At 38.7% G+C, this 25,234-nt stretch overlaps 3 protein-coding genes across 5 annotated transcripts in view; 2 read left to right on the top strand and 1 right to left on the bottom strand.

Moving 5' to 3' along the window:
• LOC111567355 (glutamate receptor ionotropic, kainate 5-like) overlaps positions 1 to 25,234 on the top strand; it is a 320,960-nt gene that overhangs the window by 288,909 nt on the left and 6,817 nt on the right. For both annotated transcript variants that reach the window (XM_055018245.1, XM_055018246.1), the window contains exon 19: positions 3,545 to 3,673. In XM_055018245.1, the coding sequence (XP_054874220.1) occupies positions 3,545 to 3,673 (129 nt within the window). The remainder of the gene's footprint in view (positions 1 to 3,544; positions 3,674 to 25,234) is intronic.
• LOC118470150 (uncharacterized) lies at positions 12,466 to 13,731 on the top strand. Of its 2 annotated transcripts, none has more exons than XM_035947330.2 (2): positions 12,466 to 12,846; positions 12,995 to 13,731. In XM_035947330.2, the coding sequence occupies exons 1-2, from the start codon at positions 12,747 to 12,749 to the stop codon at positions 13,576 to 13,578; spliced, it is 684 nt and encodes a 227-aa protein (XP_035803223.2). In that variant the 5' UTR covers positions 12,466 to 12,746; the 3' UTR covers positions 13,579 to 13,731. The 2 variants fall into 2 exon arrangements, with proteins under 2 accessions (XP_035803223.2, XP_054874222.1); XM_055018247.1 differs by having other exon boundaries at positions 12,479 to 12,846; positions 12,987 to 13,731.
• LOC111583192 (zinc finger protein 358-like) lies at positions 22,504 to 23,650 on the bottom strand. The gene is made up of 2 exons (XM_035958097.2): positions 23,346 to 23,650; positions 22,504 to 23,197 (listed from the first exon to the last, which is right to left on the bottom strand). Exons 1-2 carry the CDS (start codon positions 23,443 to 23,445, stop codon positions 22,578 to 22,580), a joined length of 720 nt encoding a protein of 239 aa, XP_035813990.2. The 5' UTR covers positions 23,446 to 23,650; the 3' UTR covers positions 22,504 to 22,577.

The raw sequence follows: 25,234 nt of genomic DNA, 5'->3' as shown, positions 1-25,234 counted from the left end.
CAGCTAGAATATAATCTGAGAAAGACTCAGGAACTGAACTCACCTCCTTCTGTACCTGCGAATCCTGAATCTGGATCAGGTGATGATGTCTTCTCAGTTTTTTTCCTCATCTGCTCTAACTTTTCCAACCTTAATAAGTGTTGTTTGTACCTAAATATAACCATTAAAACATAACTGTGCTTTACTTTAAGAGCATTTTATGATTTCTTAAATTTTCCAACTAAAATACATTTAAAGTGTGCACAAAAATCTGAATATTAAATATGCTTGAAATACCAAATGCGATATTTCATGTTTCAGTTTAATTATTGCGACTTTAATGTTGCAGCTGGTAAAGAAGAAGTAGATCTTATTGATTTTATTGCTAATTGTAAATTACTGCCTGCATTTGGATCAATAAAGTTTTGTCTTAATGTTGTAATTATTATAATAGAAATGATTAGCAATATCAATAAAAAATAAAGATAATAAAAAGATAAAGAATGACAACAACAACAAATATAATAAATGACAACAAAAGAAATATTACTATTAATGTTAACTGGAGTAGTTATAACAATAATGACAATAATAACAACAACAACAACAGCAACGTTTAAAAAAAGGACAGCAAAACTAATCAACAATCGCAATATTACTAATAATAATTGCAGCAGCAATAATAATAATAACGTCAGAAAATGTTAATATTATAATTGTCATAATTTAATTCTATTTTGTATTCATCTTAATATGTAAAGCAACGAAATGTGTCATAAGTGTTGACAAAAGTACAATATTTTCTTGTATTGAAATATATTAAATGTGTAAAGTAAGTTCTACCCTAATTTACCCAAAAAATGTACAGTATTTGTGTGTACTTTATACCACCTTAGTAGCCTCCAAGCTAACAAACATGCTAAACAACAGCCCAGTAAATATTTACTGAGTAAACAACCCGGTACAGACGCATTTGTCTGTCACTAGACTCCAGAAACCACAACTTTTCCAACAGAAATGAGCTGTTCTGGAGTCACAACCCTTTAATATTAATTAAAAAAACATTAAATTTCCCACTAAGTGCTGCTCATCGTATCATCTGTAGGAGACACGACTGGTTGTTCAGCACAGTAACTGGTCTGAGAAACCAATCTCCTCCTTCAGAGGTCTGCAGCGTGAACACAGCAACATGTTTGATTTGTATAAAAGATGCGGCTGCTCTCGTAACGTTTATCAGTTTGTCAGAACGACTTCCCTGTAAGCAAAATGTCATAAAATAAAGTGAGAGGAGGTGAGAGGGTGAGCTGTGGCTTTTACTATTCAATAAAAACTCAGTGTTTTATTACAACTATTTATCCAGTAAAATGCTTTTCCTTTTTTAAAATCCAGGCTTGTTGCAGCTTCATTTTCTTATTGATGCAGAGCCATGAGAGGAGGTTGTAATGCACATTATTACACCAACTGCTGTTGTCGAAAAGCTCATCAAGAAATCATGTGAATTATTATTTAAGAGCGCATGTAGAGACGGGGTCTGGAAACTGTTTATTGTTCAGTTCCAGATTTACCTAATGTCAGTGAACGTGCCATGTTTAGTTAGCTCACCTCTGATTGGCTGAGAGTCAGCAGTAGAGAGAGCTGGGAACGGCAGCTAATTCTGGAGCTAAGTTATGGGGTTTTTCTAGTTATTCTGGCGTTGGCTACGGTCCACAGTAGCCTGTGTGAAGGTTCAATAAACCAGCAGAGAACCAGATAAAGTCTCACTCAAAGCCATCTGATAGCGCCGTGTGACGACGTATTCATCCGCTCCGCTCGTCAACTAGTTCCACTTTAACCAGTTCTGCTTTAATGATGAAACGCTGTAGGTCGAGGACGTCGTAAACTGAGGACCTCCAGTAGTTTGTTGGTTAAAACAAATGTAGTTTTTCTTTCATGCTACCCAACTTGAATATCCATCCATCCATTATCTATACACTGCTTGATCCTCACTAGGGTCATGGGGGAGCTGGAGTCTATCCCAGCTGACTCAGGTGAAGGCAGGGGACACCCTAGACAGGTCACCAGTCTGTCGCAGGGCTACATATATAGACAAACAAGCACTCTCACATTCACACCTATGGGCAATTTAGAATAATCAATTAACCTCAGCATATTTTTGGACTGTGGGAGGAAGCCGGAGTACCCGGAGAAAACCCACGCATGCACAGGGAGAACATGCAAACTCCATGCGGAAAGATCCCGGGAAAGCCAGGACGCGAACCAGGGACCTTCTTGCTGCAAGGCGAAAGTGCTAACCACTACACCACTGTGCAGCCCCCAACTTGAATATGTTCATTTAAATAAAAATGGCTTCTTAGCACAGCTTCCAACTATAGCTATGAGTTAGCATGATGCTAACATGAATAGAAACTACAAATGTTTACGATAAAATCTAATCTTGGATATATGCTGTGCTTTCATGGTCAACAGTAAATTATTCTTTAAAATCATGATTCTTTCATGATTTCTTTTAAATTTTAAAATCCCAAAACTGAGATGCAGAACATTTTTCTGTCAGCCTTTCATACTTGCAGTAGAAAAAAACTGCAGCTCCGATGTTGTAATTTCAACATTTTCACCACCTCTACAAAATACGCTGCACATTAGCTCTACAATGTTTCACATTTAGTGTCCTTTAATTTAGTTTCATTGTATATTTTAATCTTGAACACTGCCTGCAGTTCACCTGAAAAATCAAAATGTTTCGTCACATGACTGTTGGTCACCGCTGGGTCAGGATAACGGCCTCAGGAGCATAAAAATGTTTTCTTTCTTGTTTTTTTGTTTTGTTTTTTTTTACTGAATTTCATACAAAAAAAGAGGTGGATTTTGAGTAAGAGGTTATTTTGATAAAACATCATAATTTTAAGCCTAGATCTGATTAATATTCCTGACAGAACCATAGATCACACGATTACTTTTCAAGGACCGTCAGAAAGTTGAAAATCTGACAATCGGTTTTTGCTATTTCTGGTTGATATATGGAGTAATTTTGGCTTCTTTTTTAGGATAACATGCCTTTTAAAGTTCAGATGGTTCATTTTTCTCGTACGAACACTTTCTGAACTGGAACATGGATTCATCATTTCTTTATCTTTTGAATTCTGGCTGAAATCTCACATCAACTGTCATAAAATTGATCTGTTTATTTGTTTGCAAATCCTAAATGAGCTGCCACCTGAAGGCAAACAGACACCTTGGTTTTTAAAATATTAATAATCCAGTCTGATTAAAGCAACCATGCAGGTCCTGAGCTCTACTGCTCATGGTGACAGCTCTGATGTGGTTTTTGGTGGAAATTCAAAGTACAATCTGCTGCCAAAACCATCTGCTGTGGTGCCAGATGAACATCTGAGGTCCTGATAGCGTCTGACTCTCTGGTCACACCATTACTGTGAGGCTTTACCAGAAATACCAGCGATGAAAACATTAAAATCAGTTTGAACAGATCAGAAAAAAGCTTAGATGATCCAAACCAAGTGGAGGTTTTAGAAACTGGAGGCTGATTCTGCTTCTGTTCTCTCGTCAGGTTCTCCGTTCAGAGACGAGATCACTCTGGGAGTCCTCCAGATGCAGGAGAGCAACCGGCTGGAGATCCTGAAGAGACGCTGGTGGGAAGGAGGACAGTGTCCCAAAGAGGAGGACCACCGAGCCAAAGGTAACCAGAACTACCTCCACACTGAGCACAGGAGTGGTATTCAGCTTCTCCGTTAACTCCTGGAAGAATTACAGAAACAGACTGAATAGAATGTCTCAAGTAGAAAAATAAAACAGGAACCTGGAACTTTGAATTCTCAAGTTCTCTCCCTCCCAAGTTCCTTCCTTCCTTCCTTCCTTCCTTCCTTCCTTTCCTCTCAAGTTCCTTCCTCCCTTCCTTCCTTCCCTCCTTCCTTCCTTCCTTCCTTTCTTCCTTCCTTCCTTCCTTCCATTCCTTCCTTCCCTCCTTCCTTCCTTCCTTCCATCCCTCCTCCTTTCCTTCCTTCCTTCCTTCCTTCCTCCTTTCCTTCCTTCCTTCCCTCCTTCCTTCCTTCCCTCCTCCCTTCTTTCCCTTCTCCCTTCTAATTCACTGCATAATGTTTTGAAATATTATACTGTTAAAATGAACTTTATAATTAGAGCTATATTATTGATAATTTTGTTTTTCCCACCAATATCCTCAATTAAACATTAAAAAGCCAAATAAAATGTGTGTACATTAATGCTAGAAAACTTTACTGTAGAAAATTACAAAAGTGATTTCCCAGCACCAAACCTGCTGGATAATTTAGAGACATAAAACCAGAAACAGACACAACAGACCTGCATCGTTCCATCATTCCATCATTCCATCATTCCATCGGTCCATCATTTCATCCTTCCATCATTCCATCATTCCATCATTTCATCATTTCATCATTCCATCATTTCATCCCTCCATCCTTCCATCCTTCCATCATTCCATCATATCATCGTTCCATCATTTCATCGTTCCATCGTTCCATCATTCTATCATTCCATCATATCATCGTTCCATCATTTCATCATTCCATCATTTCATCCTTCCATCATTCCATCATATCATCATTCCATCCTTCCATCGTTCCATCGTTCCATCATTCCATCATTCCATCATATCATCGTTGCATTGTTCCATCGTTTCATCGTTCCATCGTTCCATCATTCCATCATTCCATCATTCCATCATTTCATCATTCCATCGTTCCATCATTCTATCATTCCATCATATCATCGTTCCATCATTTCATCATTCCATCATTTCATCCTTCCATCATTCCATCATATCATCATTCCATCCTTCCATCGTTCCATCGTTCCATCATTCCATCATTCCATCATATCATCGTTGCATTGTTCCATCATTTCATCGTTCCATCGTTCCATCGTTCCATCATTCCATCATTCCATCATATCATCGTTGCATTGTTCCATCATTTCATCATTCCATCGTTCCATCGTTCCATCATTCCATCATTCCATCATATCATTGTTGCATTGTTCCATCGTTTCATCGTTCCATCGTTCCATCATTCCATCATTCCATCATTCCATCATTTCATCGTTCCATCGTTCCATCGTTTCATCGTTCCATCGTTCCATCATTCCATCATTCCACGTCTTGTTTTCTGTCTCCTCCTGCTTTCTGCTCATCAATAAAAACGACTGAACTTTCCTTCAGCATTATTGACCCTCCATGTTAGGTTTTGTAACACTCTTTACCTTCATCAGCGTTGTCAGTGCCGTCGTGTTTACAGCAGTCGATCATAATGAGTCTCGTCGGAGCATCGATCAGCTGCTTCCTGTCGTCTGTCTGCAGCTTTCTTCATTTCAGGACAGGAATAGAGTCAGCCTGAAATGATCTGAAGGTGGGAGTTCAAACGGTATCACTCCTGTCTGGGGGGCAATAATCTGTTCACAGTCACATTGTGGGAAGATATTTTCCTTCTTGGTACAAAAGGAAAATCCCCATAACACAAATAATTAGATTTCAGAGTAAAAAAAACAACTTGTTTTTGTTAGTTTTTTTTCAATCTGCAGGAAATGTGCGTGAGTCAGAGTAGCGTCCTCTGAAGTGAAGGAAACATGATATTAAGATCCCATTTAGACAAATCAAATGTCTGAGAATAAATAGTGAGTGTGTGTCCTCATAAAAACAGGAAACATCTGTCAGGAAGATCCTTCAAAGTAAAAGCCTTTTCCACAGGTTGGTTGGTTACAAATATCACAGCATGTAGAGAAGAATCTGGTGTATTTGGGTGATTTTCTTCTTCTTTAGGGAGTTAACCGAGTATAAAACATTTGGATATTAGGTTCTGTTTTTAGTTGTTTCTTTGAGTTTTTGTATTGTACAAAAAATCATCTGAAAAATTGCACCGTTATCGAAGCCAGAAACTGAAATAGAAAGAATCTTTTTTTCAAGTGTTTCTCGAACTTCTCCTCTGTGATGCACCATTTGATTGGATATTTCATTAAAAATCCTTTTATTCTATGGATCTTATTTAAACATTTTCCAAGTGTGAACTCATTGCTCAAACCAGATTATGTAGAAATAAAAAAATAAATAAAAAAAATATGCACCTCTGGTTGCTCCCTCAGTTGTTCTGAATTTGTCACGACTGTTTTGAAAGTTTTCAGGTTAACTGCAGGCTGTGTATTGTAATGTCTGGCATTAAAAGTGTGCCAACATGCACAGAAGACATTTTTGTAGTTTTTTTTCTACTTCTACTTGTGGCTGTTATGTTTCCATAGAGATATAGGACTTTATATTGCAGTGAAAAATGGCCCCACTGTGAGTAAAAATGTGACTGAAGCAAAAAAAAAAAAGCCCAGAAACTGCTTGGAGTTCAGAGATAAAACTGTAACTGGTACTTTTGTCTATTTAACAATGATATTTAGTTATTTATTGTAGTTTTCTGCTCTGTGTGTAGTTTTTGCATCAACCAACAATTTTTTGTCATAGTTTTGTTAATAATCACAGTGAGCAAAAATGTAAATGGCGCAAATAAACGGCCAGAAACTGCTTGCATTTCAGAGATAGAAATCATGATTGGTACATTTTGTTGGTATCCATCATAGTTTTTTTGCATATTATGTAGTTTTAGTCTAGTTTTTGCATCAAACAACCTTTTCTGACTTAATTTTTGTTGACAAATTTTCCAGCATATCATTGGATTCCTCTGATACTAAAGAAAGCTATAAGATGTGAAAATTCTCAGGCAGAATGATTGGTTTACACTGACTGAATAGATGATGATAATTTATGGGATTATAATTGTGTTGGTGACATTTTTGAGTTCTGGTTGTGCTGTTTCCATGAAGGTGATGATGAGCACACAGTGACAGGAGCAAAAAACAGAAAAAAGCCTTGAAGTTGAGGGAGTTCAACATTTTAGCAGCTGTAATAAAATATCCAAACAGCAGAAGTTGAAGTGAGTCTGAACACAGGAGCTAAAACAAGCAGCAGTTTCATCACCAGATCTGATTAAAGTTGAACATTAAATATGAGTGAAGTGAGAAGAAAAAAGATGCTGATTGAAGTGAAGTTGAGCTGAAGTGTTGCTGAGGAGCTGCAGCTTCAAGTGTCACATGAAGTGGAAAAAGAGAAATCTGTGAAACCTCCAGAGTATAAACTGAGACGGCGTCAGTTAAACTGTCGGCTTCTACTACATCTGAAATAAAGAAAGGAGGAGGAGGTGATTTCATTTAAATATGGAGACAAAAGAGCAGAGTTTCAGGAAGACATTTACAGAGTGGCTGTGCTTCTCTGCTGGAATATAAAAAAAAGAGCTCAGAGATGTGGGTGTGAGTGTTGGATTGTTGGTTTTGGAAAGTTACAGAAATCTCCCAGTGTGACATGGGAAGCTGTGGAAGGAGGGAGATGAAGCTGCAGGAAGCAGAAAGCTGGAAAAGGGCAAAAACAAATGACAGAATTTGAAAATACAGCCCTCCTCCTGTGGCTCTCCTCCGTCTGTCCTCAACTCTTCCCAGCAGACGAGTTCAGAGTGGTGCTGCTACAGATCTATGTATCTATAGATGGTTTACTGCAGCTACACTTCTACTGCTGCAGATCTATAGATCTATAGATGGTTTACTGCAGCTACACTTCTACTGCTGCAGATCTATAGATCTATAGATGGTTTACTGCAGCTACACTTCTACTGCTACAGATCTATAGATCTATAGATGGTTTACTGCAGCTACACTTCTACTGCTGCAGATCTATAGATGGTTTACTGCAGCTACACTTCTACTGCTGTAGATCTATAGATCTATAGATGGTTTACTGCAGCTACACTTCTACTTCTGCAGATCTATAGATGGTTTACTGCAGCTACACTTCTACTGCTGCAGATCTATAGATTTATAGATGGTTTACTGCAGCTACACTTCTACCGCTACAGATCTATAGATCTATAGATGGTTTACTGCAGCTACACTTCTACCGCTACAGATCTATAGATCTATCGATGGTTTACTCCAGCTACACTTCTACTGCTACAGATCTATAGATCTATAGATGGTTTACTCCAGCTACACTTCTACTTCTGCAGATCTATAGATCTATAGATGGTTTACTGCAGCTACGCTTCTACTGCTACAGATCTATGTATCTATAGATGGTTTACTGCAGCTACACTTCTACTGCTGCAGATCTATAGATCTATAGATGGTTTACTGCAGCTACACTTCTACTGCTGCAGATCTATAGATGGTTTACTGCAGCTACACTTCTACCGCTGCAGATCTATAGATCTATAGATGGTTTACTGCAGCTACACTTCTACCGCTGCAGATCTATAGATCTATAGATGGTTTACTGCAGCTACACTTCTACTGCTGCAGATCTATAGATCTATAGATGGTTTACTGCAGCTACTCTTCTACCGCTACAGATCTATAGATCTATAGATGGTTTACTGCAGCTACACTTCTACCGCTGCAGATCTATAGATCTATAGATGGTTTACTGCAGCTACTCTTCTACCGCTACAGATCTATAGATCTATAGATGGTTTACTGCAGCTACACTTCTGCTGCTACAGATCTATAGATCTATAGATGGTTTACTGCAGCTACACTTCTACTGCTACAGATCTATAGATCTATAGATGGTTTACTGCAGCTACTCTTCTACTGCTGCAGATCTATAGATCTATAGATGTTTACTGCAGCTACACTTCTGCTGCTACAGATCTATAGATCTATAGATCTATAGATGGTTTACTGCAGCTACACTTCTACTGCTGCAGATCTATAGATGGTTTACTGCAGCTACACTTCTACTGCTACAGATCTATAGATCTATAGATGTTTACTGCAGCTACTCTTCTACTGCTGCAGATCTATAGATCTATAGATGTTTACTGCAGCTACACTTCTGCTGCTACAGATCTATAGATCTATAGATCTATAGATGGTTTACTGCAGCTACACTTCTACTGCTGCAGATCTATAGATGGTTTACTCCAGCTACACTTCTACTGCTACAGATCTATAGATCTATAGATGGTTTACTGCAGCTACTCTTCTACTGCTGCAGATCTATAGATCTATCGATGGTTTACTCCAGCTACACTTCTACTGCTACAGATCTATAGATCTATAGATGGTTTACTCCAGCTACACTTCTACTGCTACAGATCTATAGATCTATAGATGGTTTACTACAGCTACTCTTCTACTGCTACAGATCTATAGATCTACAGATGGTTTACTCCAGCTACACTTCTACTGCTACAGATCTATAGATCTACAGATGGTTTACTCCAGCTACACTTCTACTGCTACAGATCTATAGATCTACAGATGGTTTACTCCAGCTACACTTCTACTGCTACAGATCTATAGATCTATAGATGGTTTACTCCAGCTACACTTCTACTGCTACAGATCTATAGATCTATAGATGGTTTACTCCAGCTACACTTCTACTGCTACAGATCTATAGATCTATAGATGGTTTACTCCAGATACACTTCTACTGCTGCAGATCTATAGATCTATAGATGGTTTACTGCAGCTACTCTTCTACTGCTACAGATCTATAGATCTACAGATGGTTTACTCCAGCTACACTTCTACTGCTGCAGCGATAATATGAAACATGTTCCAAGTTAAAATCTGAAAGGTGATGATTAAACAAGACAAAAGATCCCAAAATTGTCACTTCTGAGTATCTGAGTATTGAAATCTCACTTCCAGTTCTCTCTGAAGATCAGACAAACTACAACAAACATTTCTCTAATCATTTTCCCATCCGGGCTCATTTTTGCTTTTGTTTCGTCTCACTGCAAACTATTACCAGGGTCAGTATATAATAGCAGGACTTTAAGTATCATAGTTGACCTTTTTTTATATACTGTTTTCAGGCCTAAAATCAACCAAACACCACACAGCATTTTGAGAGAAAGATTTTCCTAAATATTATATAAACAATTCAGTAAAATTGAAATTGAAAGTTATTTCTAAAGATATTGTAGTAAACCTAATTTTCAACTAGTTTAGGACAAATTTCATGTTGTTTGGGATTAATTTTAGAGTCACTTGGACAATTTTCTTGTCATTTGGACAATTTTTGAGTCATTTTGGACAATTTTCTTGTTATTTTGGACAATTTTCGAGTCATTTTCAATCATTTTCGGTCATTTTCAACAAATTTTATATCAGCTTGGATGTTTTTTCGTCATTTTGAATCATTTTTGTGTCTTTGGGGTAATTTGAGTCATTTAGGACAAATTTCATGGCATAATGTGATGAGAATAAACCGAGGGCAGAACCTACTTTTTTTTTTAATCTAACACACTCGTGCTGTAAAGTCTAAGAGGCTTAACACACAACAGAGTACTATACAGATACAGGGTCATAGTTTTCAGTATCACCACGGTCGATCTCCATGGTAACCGATGCTAAATGGTCCAGAGCAGGTTCTGTTCAGAGTTTCAGATTTAAATCGGGCGTAAGAAGCGTCTCCTTTTTACTGACGATTCTTTGAAGCAGATTCTCAGCTGAGGGAATCTGTTTGATCTGTTGATTTGTGTGTTTCTGAGCCCACTGAATGAACGCTGTATGCATTGCGTTGCCATGGAGACCAACACGTTTTCAGCTGGTTGCATAAATCTGATTTCATATCTGGTCCTGATTTGCTGCCAAATCTGTTTATGCTGCAGATTAGAAAATGAATTATTCTGTTGGTGTTTATTCCAGGGAATGTTAATCATTGATTTCGCTTTAAGCTGATCAAACTTTAAACAGAAATCCTACATTATGGGACAGAAATAAATGCACTCAAATACAATATGTTTAAATAAAGTTTAACAACTCTAATGTGCAGCTGCATTTATTGGTAAAATAAATATAAAATGAACAGTTTCCTACCAACATTTCTGTCTTGCATCATCTGCAGCAGCAGCAGCACTTTAACTTCAGAAATGTTTGCATTCCTTGTTGTTTTACATTAACCCTGGTGTTGTCCTGTGGGTCAAATTGGCCTGGTTTAAAGTTTGAAAATGTGGAAAAAAATATATATTTTCACAGTGAAACTTCCGATGTCCACATTTTCAACATTTTTGGGAAATCTTTGAACATTTTTTGGTGGAAAAAAGAAATGTTAAAAATGTTTCTTAAGAACATTCACGAAAAAACAACCAAAATCCAGTGAATTTCACTGGATTTTGGTTGATTTTTATGTGAATACTCTTAAAGAAAATAATTTTTATATATATATATATATATATATATATATATATATATATATATATATATATATATATATATATATATATATATATATATATATATATATATATATATATATATGGAATCACTTTAGATATTTTTAGGATTTTTTGGAAAATTTTTCTTCATTTTTTGAAAATATTTTTTAAAAAATTCTTGCCAAATTTGGGGGATTTTTTTAAAATAAAACTTTTAAGGGAAACTTTTAAGGAATTATTGGAATTTTCGTCCTGAAGGTTTTGCAAATTTCTGAAATTTGGGGAATTTTTTTTCTGAATTTTGGGATTTTTTCAGACAAGGAAACAATATTTTTTGGTGCCTGTAAATGAAGACAACAGGAGGGTTAAAACATCCAGCTGCACATGATTGGTTCATTTTCTGCAGAAGACCAGTCAAATGACACGTTAAACATCCACTTTGTGTCTGAAGCAGAAAACCTGGTGAACTAAGAACATTGATAACCACCTTCATGATACCTGCTATCTGACTGGGGCTTTATGGAGCCAGTATCTTCTCTCTGCGTTGTGATTTCAGTTGACACGTAGATCTAGTTGGAGGTGATCTCCATTTATTCTTTACAGTGGACAGAATACAACACACACATCCATCTTACATCTCTTTCTGAACACAATACAAAAGGAGGCATAAGGTGGGAAACATTCAGTGGACACACTTTTACAGTAGACAAGAAAACACACAAGGCTGTTTTACAAACTTGGGCTCCTGAAATCAGACAATGTAGATGTCAGAATTGGAACATAAACTCATTAGTTTGAATTACACGACATTATCACCACCAAATCACAGCATCACAATCTCACCTATATATATATATATATATATATATATATATATATATATATATATATATATATATATATATATATATATATATATAGGTGAGATTGTGTGTGTATATATAGATATACATACATATGGTGTGTATAGAGGTACAGATGTTGCTGGCATGAGGAGATATTTTCTGGCCATCCTGAAGAGGTTTGGATACAGTTTGACGTGATGCCCAGTAGGTGAGCGGGTCTTCTCCTCTGGACAGGTAGGGCTCAGGTAGACACCTTGCACTCTCACAACTCACAACACACTCTTTCAACCACTCAAACTACTCTCTATGTACCTATCTATAACCTATTCTACTATATGTGTAGTGTGTTTCTATGAATGAATGAATGTGTGTTGTGTATGTGTGAATCTATGTGTATGTATCCATGAGTGTTATTTAGTGTATGAAATGTAACTAAATCTATCTAAACTTAATTCTACCTAAATGTGTTCTCTCTCTGACAAAAGTACCAGCTTAATCTCCTCCCAAAAACCCACAGTTTGAGGAGTGAATCAGACCCTTTTCAGACCTGGACAGATTGAAATGTCCAACCCCTTCATAATTCCCGCAAAACACCGCCATATACAGTCTATGAGCACCGCAACACACGCTGTGACGTAACGAGGCCTCGCTCTCGGTAGTCACGTGATTGTTGGGCATGCCGAAGCAGGGATCCAGACACTGTCTCGGAACACTTCCTCTCCAAAAGCTCGGCACTGTCCAGCAAACTGGCTCCAGCGTAACATCAGTAGAAACAGGTACGACAAGATGTTGAACTTTTCCTGCAAACCACCGTTCAAGTTAATGATCAAGTCAATGAACTGTGTGGCGTTGTGGCAAATAACATTATAGAATTTACATAGTAGCATGATGATAAATGGGAAACTTTGTCTTGTAGCCTCTCAGTGTCCCGGTTCCCTGATGAGAGACGCAGAGCAGCTGCTGCACCGACTCAGCTGCATCTCATTCTGTCATCAGCGCAGTATATAGACGGGCCCCACATGGCTCATTGTTGCTGCCTCCAGACAGACACCACCAGAGGTCCTCCTGTAGAGGACCTGGATCCCCCGGTAGAGGACCTGGATCCCCCGGCAGAGGACCTGGATCCCCCGGTAGAGGACCTGGATCCCCCGGTAGAGGACCTGGATCCCCCGGCAGAGGACCTGGATCCCCCGGCAGAGGACCTGGATCCCCCGGCAGAGGACCTGGATCCCCCGGCAGAGGACCTGGATCCCCCGGTAGAGGACATGGATCCCCCGGTAGAGGACCTGGATCCCCCCAGCAAACCTCCGGTTGAGGTTCTTGCTAGCCGTCCTTCAGAAGAGGACAGGACCCCCCCGCCTCCTCCTCGGACCAGCTCCGTTCCCGGCCCTCCCCAGGAGCCGCCGACGCACGCAGCCGCACGTCCTGCGGCTCGAGGACGCGCCCTCCGGACCGCCGGACTTCCAGGAGCCCGACTGCACCCCTGTTCCGGTCTACCTGCCCCTTGAAGAGGACGCGGTGTCGTTCCTGGCTGCAGCTGCCGTGATCCCCCAGGTGCAGAGTGCCGGCGTGCGCCTCCCCCGTTAGTGAGTTCTGGTCTAAGTTGACATATTCGTTAGTTTGTAGACTCTGACAATAAAGCCTTGCTTGGTTTAAATCTGCCAGCTGTCTGCTCTGTCGTTCTCACTTTGGGTTCACGTTTTCCCTGCCACGTAACACTCAGTCAGAAGAAATCTTTTTTTTTTATTATTTATTTTTTAAAATGTGATTTAGTGTCAGAAGCACAGCCAGGAGCCAGTAGTGATGAGGGGATTACTGCTGTCGGTATGGAAATAACAGGTGAGCTGCTGTAACAGAATGTGTGAACAAGCAAGCATTAGTTCCAATATAACCATTTTCTATGCTCAAAAGTAGCAGTGACCCATTTTATTTTTCTAATCATTAAAACTAAGTAAATACACAAAGCCCACAATTGAATGCGAATAGAATGAAAGTAATATAAAATAAGCCTGCATATTTAGCTACTGAAAATATCTTAATTTCCTTAAGTCTAAATGTGTGTACAGATTATTATTTTTTATTGCGATACAGATGCAGGTGAGTCTAGAGAAACTGGAGGAAGTGTGAAAGGAGAGCAGAGTCTCTCAGGGACTGATTCCAGCAGCAGAACCTGAACCACAAGTTAGGAAGGAGACGGATGAAGATGAGTCGGTTGATATTTTGATTTCTTTGCTCACCCTCAGTCACAGGATGTACATTCATACATTCTGATGTTGTAAAGAATAGTGTTGGAGATTTGCTCTTTAACTCATGTTCTCATCACGTTTATGAAGTCTAAGTTGTGACTGAACAGTTTCCTTGCAGAGGAAAAAGAGATGATAGTGTTATTTTTTAAATTGAAAATGAAATATTTTTATTTATTTTTTAATTCATTTTTAAGATATGGATGTCTGTGAACACTTATTTGAACAGAATATAGAGTCTGATATTATTGAAAAGGATGTGTTGTAAAGAATAATGTTGGAGATGTGCACTTATGTTGAAATAAATCCACATTGTGAAGCAACCCTTACTGCACCGAATTGGAACTATTTTAGAAAAATGCACTGAATTACAAGGCTTTACAGAACAATGCGCTATTGTAGACTTAATATGTGAGGTTATAATTACATGATTTTAATAATAATAGGTCATGATCTAAAGTGGGCCGGTCTGAGGCATGAAACTCCAGGGCTGAAAATGAGTCCCACTCCGTCCCTGCACCATACTATGATGTTTTTACAATGATGGTTCTACTATGGAACCAGTTTGACATGTTCAGGTGTTCTTTGTGTGAAAACTCAGAGATTTCAGGGATCAGAAGGTGGTTTTCAACTTTCTTTGTTAACTTTCTGCTTCAACTTTAAACTAAATTTCCTTGACTAAGCCAGCCCTCTGGACTTCCAGTAAGCTGTGTTCCTATTGGCTGTCCAGGTGGCTGCTTGGTGTTATCAGGAACACCTGAGCAGCTCAGTGTCTTCCTGCTTTATTTAGCTACATTCAAACATTTCCTCTGTTTCTGTTCACCACTGAACTGGGTTTGGTTCCGTTGCTTTAGTGTGTTCTTTAGGCGTTGGCTTGCAGCTTCCAGCAGTAAAATCGTCTTTAATGTGTTTCTTGGTGTGTTTTAGGGCTTTGTACTGGATAGTTGTCTTGGTAAATGAGGTTCTTTAGCCACAGTTAGCACATGGTGCTAATGTGTGCAGTGATTAGTGGGTTTGTTGCAGGTGAGTTGTGTCTTTATCTTGGCTGTAGTGAGTCTTTAGAGGTTTTTGGTCAGACACATTCTGTATTCCTGTTTGAGAACCAAGGTTGGTTGTCCAGAAGGTAAGAGTTCCTGTCCCGATTCTCTGTTCTCAGAGGTTCTCTGGTAGGCTGCAGGAAACTTTAGCGTTTGGGTTGTGCTAGTTTGGTTTTTGTATGGTTTCATTTGGACGACTATCTTGAGGCCCCTCCATGTGGTTTAGTGAGGTTTTCTGGAACAGTTCTACAAAGCAACCTGCAGCAGAAGAGACTTTGAGAGTTTTTAGGAAGTTCTGGAGACCAGACTTTAAAGCAGCAGAAACATTTGTCAGCAGTTTGAGCAGGAGAAGGTGAGCTTCAGAGTAGAAATGAGAAGGAAACGTTCTTGACCCGTGTGGTGAGGTCCTGTACCAAGAGTTTGAGCAGGTTGTGAAGAGTCTGTAGTTCTTTGGTCTGAAAGCACAATAAGAGTCGATTCATTAAAGGAGAAAACAGGAGATATTGTTGGTTCTTCTGTCGCTCTGCAGTTTCCTTAGACTGAATATCAAGTTTATATTTTAAATGATTTCCCATGTGAGCCCAAGAAGACTTCAGTAAACTCCCTCCATCCCCTGGACACAACAGATTTTATTACCATGTTAAATCTTTTTTTTTTTTTTTTTTAATATGTTTTTGAGTTTTAATTATAGTTTTAGCAGTTTTTTCTCTTTGCTTGTTTAGTTTTGTCATCTGTGTAAAAGGTGCTAAACAAATAAAGTTGAATTGATAAACTGAATAATTGACTAACTCATGATTGTGACAACAGAAGTATTTTCATTATGATTTAAGGGTTTGTTTCGTTTTTAAGGATGGGGTTAAAATCCTGACAGAAAAAAATTTAAAGAAATAGACTACATTTTAAAAAAAGCAATTAAATCAAAGGATTAAAGCATTTAATACAATAAAACTTTTAAAACGAAAAGTAAACAAACTAAATATTTAATTAGATAATTAAACAGAAGATACAAAGCATGTAATTATGAAATTGAGCAAAATTTTTTAAACAAAAATATTAAACATTAAAAGAGGAAATATTTTTAGATAATTAAACATTTAAAAAATACAATTAAACAAGAATATTAAACATTTTTAAAAAATACAAAACAATTAGATTATTAAACCTTTAAAAAGACAAAACATTTCATTAAAAAATTAAATGTTTAATTAGAAAATTAAATCTTAAAGACAATAAAACTTCAAATAGGAAGTAAACAAAATACAATGAAGCATTTCAAAATAAAATTAAACATTAAAAGGTGGTAAAACATTTAAAAAGAAAAAAGATTTAATGGAAAAATTAAACATTGGGAAAGAAAAGGAAATTTTTCAAACAAGCCGATAAAACATTTGAAAAAACAACAATTAACCATTAAAAAGACAAAACATTTGGAAATCAAATCAGATATTAGAAAAGAATAAAACGTGAGAAAAGAGCAAAACTAAACATTTAAGAAGAATCAAACTAAAGACAAAACATTTGAAAAGACACCAGTTAGACTTTAGAAGATCAAATTTAACAGAAGAGACAATAAAACGATGAAAAAGAGCAAAAACAGATAAAGGTCTTAATGCGTTTTCTAGTCTGAAATGAAAACATCAAGTTGTTTCTTCAAACATTTCCTCTTTCTATGTTCTTGGTTTGATTGTGGACAGATTTACTAAGAACTCATTTCAGAAAACTGCTTTCCAGATAAAGTCTATTAGTAGTTGAAGGCATTGATCAAACTAATGTTAGCTTCTAATCTCCACAAACTTTACTGTACAGTGAAGAGAATCAAAGTTTGTTGAGGATTTCTAAAAAACCCACAAGTGAAGGTCTGAGAAGAACTCAGATGGATGATCTAGAATTAGTGGAGAAAACAATCAACAGATTAATGGACAAAGAAAATGTGTTTTCTAACATATATGGCTGAAATACTCCATTACAAGATACGTACAATTTTAATTCAATTTTATTTATATAACACCAATTACAGGTCAAATTGTCTCAAGACACTTTATTTTTTATATTTTTTGTCATATTTTAAATATGACAAAGTAAGAAATTTAAAGCCCTTGACTAATCCAATTTATTATTTGGTTTTTAAGACACTAATGGACAATTAAAATAAGTTTCTCCACTAAAACTAATAAACATGAGGTCAAATAGAAGGAAGAGTTTTAAATACTGCAGTCCCACGACGACAAGAATAAAGTTTGTCAACAAAAACTAAATCTGCTGGTGGATTCCATTAAAGTCCTAATAAATGATAATAAAGTGTGATACTAAAGGTTTGTGGTGCTAAAAATCTCAAAGATATCAAGTTGAACATGTGGATCGAGGTTGATAAAAGTTGACCTCCCTTCATTTCTCTGGAGCGACTCCATGGATTTTCTGGATGGTGGTTAAAGACCTGCTCTTCTAGTGGTCTTCCTTCTAGTCGCCGTAAAAAGTCAATCCATCCTGGCCGACTTCAATACCTCTTCATGACAACTTGTTCTGCCTCCGACCTGGTGGAAACTCCAGAAACTCGGGAAAACCTGTCGAGACTCGAAGAACTCGTGGAGACTCGAAGAACTCGTCGGGCGGGGGAAGGTGTGGTGGGCGGTGGGGGAGTCTGGGTGGAGTCAGGGCGGAGAGTAGGCGGGGAGGTGGGTGGCGGACTCCCCCCCCACACTCCCCCCACCTCCCCGCCTACTCTCCGCCCTGACTCCACCCAGACTCCGCCTTGGCTCCACCCATGTGGTCACTTCAGGAACTACGATGCCAAAGGGACGACGAAATTAGTTCTTTGTATCTGATCTGTAGCTCAGTGAGTTAAGGATTTGCCTATGGAGCTGCAGGTCGCTGGTTCAAGACCAGACACTTCTTAAAGTTTTATCAAAATCCTGACAAAGACAAAGAAAGAAAATGCCGGTGGTGGGTCTTGAACCTGCGACCTTCCACTTGGTAGTCCTCTTCTTATCCCCCTGAGCTACTCGCTCAGATACTAATTCTTCTTTTTTTTGCGCATTTATCATCTATTTTTTGTCGTTTTCGAGTTTTTTTTTTAACTTGGGTCTTGACTCGACCGTTTTTCTCAGGAGGTTGGGCTTCAGCCTTTGTGCTGGAGGGTGGAACCCTCAGTTCCAAGACTTTCCAAAGCCTCCACACCTCCCGAGTCCTCAGGACCTGAGCTTTCACACAGTCTGAGGGCTGATATTTTCTAAGTCCCACAGTAGATCTCTGTTAGTTTGAACCTTCAGACAGTCCAAGGACTGATATCTTCTAAGTTCCTGAGTAGTTCTCTGTTAGTTTGAACCTTCAGACAGTCCAAGGACTGATATCTTCTAAGTTCCTGAGTACTTCTCTGTTAATTTGAACCTTCAGACAGTCTGAGGACTGAAATCTTAAAAGTTTCTCAGTACTTCTCTGTTAGTTTGAACCTTCAGACAGTCTGAGGACTGAAGTTTTAAAAGTTTCTCAGTACTTCTCTGTTAGTTTGAACTTTCTGGTTAACAGAAGCCTTAAAACTTGTGACCATGAGTCTTGATTTCACATTTAGACCATCGATCTGAGTTCTTCTCAGACCTTCACCTGTGGGTTCTTTAGAAATACTCAACAAACTTTGATTCTCTTCACTGAACAGTAAAGTTTGTGGAGATCAGAAGGTAACATTAGTTTGATGGATGCCTTCAACTACTAGCAGACTTTATCTGGAAAGCAGTTTTCTGAAATGAGCACTTAGTAAATCTGTCCACAGTCAAACCAAGAACATAGAAAGAGGAAATGTTTGAAGAAACAACTTGATGTTTTCATGTCAGACTAGAAAACACTTTAAGACTTTTATCTGTTTTTGTTCTTTTTCATCATTTTATTGTCTCTTCTGTTAAATTTGATCTTCTAAAGTTTAACTGGTGTCTTTTCAAATGTTGTGTCTTTAGTTTGATTCTTCTTAAATATTTAGTTTTGCTCTTTTCTCACCTTTTATTCTTTTCTAATGTCTGATTTGATTTCCAAATGTTTTGTCTTTTTAATGTTTCATTGTTGTTTTTTCAAATGTTTTATCAGCTTGTTTGAAAAATTTCCATTTCTTTCCCCGTGTTTAATTTTTTGATTAAAGCTTTAAGGTTTTTTTTTCAATGTTTTACCACCTTTTAATGTTTAATTTTCTTTTGAAATGCTTCATTGTATTTTCTGTTTAATTCCTATTTAAAGTTTTATTGTCTTTAAGATTTAATTTTCTAATTAAACATTTAATTTTTTAATTAAATGTTTTGTCTTTTTAAAGGTTTAATAATCTAATTAAGTGTTTTGTATTTTTTAAATGTTTAATATTCTTGTTTAATTGTATTTGTTAAATGTTTAATTATCTAAAAAATATTTCCTCTTTTAATGTTTAATATTTTTGTTTAAAAAATTTTGTTTAATTTCATAATTACATGCTTTGTATCTTCTGTTTAATTATCTATTTAAATATTTTGTCTGTTTAATGTAATTTAATTGTATTTGTTTACTTTTCTTTTTAAAAGTTTTATTGTATTAAATGCTTTTATCCTTTGATTTAATTGCTTTTTTTTAAATGTAGTCTATTTCTTTAATCTTTTTTTCTTTCAAGATTTTGACCCCAACCTTAAAAATGAAACAAACCCATAAATCACAATGAAAATACTTCTGTTGTCACAATCATGAGTTAGTCAATTATTCAATTTATCATTTCAACTTTATTTGTTTAGCACCTTTTACACAGATGACAAAACTAAACAAGCAAAGAGAAAAAACTGCTGAAACTATGATTAAAACTCAAAAACATATTAAAAAAAAAAAAAAAAAAAGATTTAACATGGCAATAAAATCTGTTGTGTCCAGGGGATGGAGGGAGTTTATTGAAGTCTTCTTGGGCTCACATGGGAAATCATTTAAAATATAAACTTGATATTCAGTCTAAGGAAACTGCAGAGCGACAGAAGAACCAACAATATCTCCTGTTTTCTCCTTTAATGAGTCGACTCTTCTTGTGCTTTCAGACCAAAGAACTACAGACTCTTCACAACCTGCTCAATCTCTTGGTACAGGACCTCACCACATGGGTCAAGAACATTTCCATCTCATTTCTACTCTGAAGCTCACCTTCTCCTGCTCAAACTGCTGACAAATGTTTCTGCTGCTCTAAAGTCTGGTCTCCAGAACTTCCTAAAAACTCTCAAAGTCTCTTCTGCTGCAGGTTGCTTTGTAGAACTGTTCCAGAAAACCTCACTAAACCACATGGAGGGGCCTCAAGATAGTCGTCCAAATGAAACCATACAAAAACCAAACTAGCACAACCCAAACGCTAAAGTCTCCTGCAGCCTACCAGAGAACCTCTGAGAACAGAGAATCAGGACAGGAACTCTTACCTTCTGGACAACCAACGTTGGTTCTCAAACAAGAATACAGAATGTGTCTGACCAGAAACCTCTAAAGACTCACTACAGCCAAGATAAAGACACAGCTGCACCAAATCCACTAATCACTGCACACATTAGCACCATGTGCTAACTGTGGCTAAAGAACCACATTTACCAAGACAACTATCCAGTACAAAGCCCTAAAACGCACCAAGAAACACATTAAAGACGATTTTACTGCTGGAAGCTGCAAGCCAACGCCTAAAGAACACACTAAAGCAACGGAACCAAACCCAGTTCAGTGGTGAAGAGAAACAGAGGAAATGTTTGTCTGCAGCTAAATAAAGCAGGAAGACACTGAGCTGCTCAGGTGTTCCTGATAACACCAAGCAGCCACCTGGACAGCCAATAGGAACACAGCCACCTGGACAGCCAATAGGAACACAGCCACCTGGACAGCCAATAGGAACACAGCTTCCTGGAAGTCCAGAGGGCTGGCTTAGTCAAGGAAATTTAGTTTAAAGTTGAAGCAGAAAGTTAACAAAGAAAGTTGAAAACCACCTTCTGATCCCTGAAATCTCTGAGTTTTCACACAAAGAACACCTGAACATGTCAAACTGGTTCCATAGTAGAACCATCATTGTAAAAACATCATAGTATGGTGCAGGGACGGAGTGGGACTCATTTTCAGCCCTGGAGTTTCATGCCTCAGACCGGCCCACTTTAGATCATGACCTATTATTATTAAAATCATGTAATTATAACCTCACATATTAAGTCTACAATAGCGCATTGTTCTGTAAAGCCTTGTAATTCAGTGCATTTTTCTAAAATAGTTCCAATTCGGTGCAGTAAGGGTTGCTTCACAATGTGGATTTATTTCAACATAAGTGCACATCTCCAACATTATTCTTTACAACACATCCTTTTCAATAATATCAGACTCTATATTCTGTTCAAATAAGTGTTCGCAGACATCCATATCTTAAAAATGAATTAAAAAATAAATAAAAATATTTCATTTTCAATTTAAAAAATAACACCATCATCTCTTTTTCCTCTGCAAGGAAACTGTTCAGTCACAACTTAGATTTCATAAACATGATGAGAATATGAGTTAAAGAGCAAATCTCCAACACTATTCTTTACAACATCAGAATGTATGAATGTACATCCTGTGACTGAGGGCGAGCAAAGAAATCAAAATATCAACCGACTCATCTTCATCCGTCTCCTTCCTAACTTGTGGTTCAGGTTCTGCTGCTGGAATCAGTCCCTGAGAGACTCTGCTCTCCTTTCACACTTCCTCCAGTTTCTCTAGACTCACCTGCATCTGTATCGCAATAAAAAATAATAATCTGTACACACATTTAGACTTAAGGAAATTAAGATATTTTCAGTAGCTAAATATGCAGGCTTATTTTATATTACTTTCATTCTATTCGCATTCAATTGTGGGCTTTGTGTATTTACTTAGTTTTAATGATTAGAAAAATAAAATGGATCACTGCTACTTTTGAGCATAGAAAATGGTTATATTGGAACTAATGCTTGCTTGTTCACACATTCTGTTACAGCAGCTCACCTGTTATTTCCATACCGACAGCAGTAATCCCCTCATCACTACTGGCTCCTGGCTGTGCTTCTGACATTAAATCACATTTTAAAAAATAAATAATAAAAAAAAAAAAAGATTTCTTCTGACTGAGTGTTACGTGGCAGGGAAAACGTGAACCCAAAGTGAGAACGACAGAGCAGACAGCTGGCAGATTTAAACCAAGCAAGGCTTTATTGTCAGAGTCTACAAACTAACGAATATGTCAACTTAGACCAGAACTCACTAACGGGGGAGGCGCACGCCGGCACTCTGCACCTGGGGGATCACGGCAGCTGCAGCCAGGAACGACACCGTTCCTGGCTGCAGAACAGGGAGGCAGTCGGGCTCCTGGAAGTCCGGCAGTCCGGCGGTCGCGTCCTCGAGCCGTGCGGCTGCGTGCGTCGGCGGCTCCTGGGGAGGGCCGGGAACGGAGCTGGTCCGAGGAGGAGGCGGGGGGGTCCTGTCCTCTTCTGAAGGACGGCTAGCAAGAACCTCAACCGGAGGTTTGCTGGGGGGATCCAGGTCCTCTACCGGGGGATCCATGTCCTCTGCCGGGGGATCCACGTCCTCTACTGGGGGATCCAGGTCCTCTACTGGGGGATCCAGGTCCTCTGCCGGGGGATCCAGGTCCTCTACCGGGGGATCCAGGTCCTCTACCGGGGGATCCAGGTCCTCTGCCGGGGGATCCAGGTCCTCTACCGGGGGATCCAGGTCCTCTACAGGAGGACCTCTGGTGGTGTCTGTCTGGAGGCAGCAACAATGAGCCATGTGGGGCCCGTCTATATACTGTGCTGATGACAGAATGAGATGCAGCTGAGTCGGTGCAGCAGCTGCTCTGCGTCTCTCATCAGGGAACCGGGACACTGAGAGGCGACAAGACAAAGTTTCCCATTTATCATCATGCTACTATGTAAATTCTATAATGTTATTTGCCACAACGCCACACAGTTCATTGACTTGATCATTAACTTGAACGGTGGTTTGCAGGAAAAGTTCAACATCTTGTCGTACCTGTTTCTACTGATGTTACGCTGGAGCCAGTTTGCTGGACAGTGCCGAGCTTTTGGAGAGGAAGTGTTCCGAGACAGTGTCTGGATCCCTGCTTCGGCATGCCCAACAATCACGTGACTACCGAGAGCGAGGCCTCGTTACGTCACAGCGTGTGTTGCGGTGCTCATAGACTGTATATGGCGGTGTTTTGCGGGAATTATGAAGGGGTTGGACATTTCAATCTGTCCAGGTCTGAAAAGGGTCTGATTCACTCCTCAAACTGTGGGTTTTTGGGAGGAGATTAAGCTGGTACTTTTGTCAGAGAGAGAACACATTTAGGTAGAATTAAGTTTAGATAGATTTAGTTACATTTCATACACTAAATAACACTCATGGATACATACACATAGATTCACACATACACAACACACATTCATTCATTCATAGAAACACACTACATATATAGTAGAATAGGTTATAGATAGGTACATAGAGAGTAGTTTGAGTGGTTGAAAGAGTGTGTTGTGAGTTGTGAGAGTGCAAGGTGTCTATCTGAGCCCTACCTGTCCAGAGGAGAAGACCCGCTCACCTACTGGGCATCACGTCAAACTGTATCCAAACCTCTTCAGGATGGCCAGAAAATATCTCCTCATGCCAGCAACATCTGTGCCATGTGAGCGGGTCTTCTCCAAAGCTGGAGAGGTAGTCATCCACAAAAGAAACAGACAGAAACCATGCACTCCCTGGTTTACACCCCATTTATACTGCCACAATGGCAAAGCTGCAGAAGCACTGCCATTCACTTCCACATCACATAATACTTGTGTCCCACACAAAATAGCACAAGCACTGTCCTGTCCCCTCTATACACACCATAGGTATGTATATCTATACACACACACACACACACACACACACACACACACACACACACACACACACACGCACACACACACACACACACACACACATTTAAATATATATGTTTATATACAAAAACACATATACATGCATGCAAACAAACATATATTCCGTTTTAAAACATTTATTGCAAGTACAAAGCAGTGTGAGACAAGCAGTCCTGAGGCTTTTTCATTTCTTTCCACTTAGATGCAGTTCTGACATAGAGCCAGCAGGTGTCGCTCTTGTAGTGTGAAATGCTTCGAAGCAGTGAGTCATTCTTGAAGCAGTTGTGTCATTGGTTCATTGCTTCATGAAGCTTCGATTTCACCATCACTACCCGCTTCATCGTCCTCATTTGACGTTTCAAACCGTGAGCTCGTTTTAGCGAAAAAGTCTACAATTTCAGTACATTTAGCTGCATGTGTTTCCAGAGCTTTCGTATTTTTAATTCTTGCCTTCTTCGCACCGCCCTTGCTCGTTCTATTTTCCATCTTTCAAACACCTGTGAGCGTGTGCACGGACGTGTTACGTCGGGATGCGCCTGCAAAAAAGAGAAAAAAAAAGAGCTGCCAGTGGAGGCGGCCCAGGGACAGCTATAGCAGCATACGTGATCAGCCCAGTGCCATGACTGAACACCGGTCCAAAAAATAAATAAACAAAAAATTCACACCGGCCCTTGCGGCCCAAACATCAGACTGGCCCACCGGGAATTGTCCCGGTCCTCCCGATTAGCCACTCCGGGCCTGGTATGGTGTGTTGCTCCAAAAACATTAGAACCCGGCTGTCTAGGGTCGCCGAGGAGCAACACAAAAAAAGGACAAACGCTGGTTTCCAGGGGGTTAGGAGGCTGTTTATTTGAAAGAGGAAGTTTACAACAACACAACATGTGAGCAGAAAAATCACAAAGTCTGTCTTTAGTTCAGCTGAAAATATTAGTTTTTCTCTTTTTTATTGACCAAACTTTTCAGGAAGTAGATGAATAATTAAAGCTCTCATGTAGAAGTCCA

The sequence above is a fragment of the Amphiprion ocellaris genome, chromosome 15 (genome assembly GCF_022539595.1).
Source record: "Amphiprion ocellaris isolate individual 3 ecotype Okinawa chromosome 15, ASM2253959v1, whole genome shotgun sequence".
NCBI lineage: Eukaryota > Metazoa > Chordata > Actinopteri > Pomacentridae > Amphiprion > Amphiprion ocellaris.
Note: the sequence above shows the minus strand (reverse complement) of the source record. Positions and strands in the feature narration are given on the sequence as shown.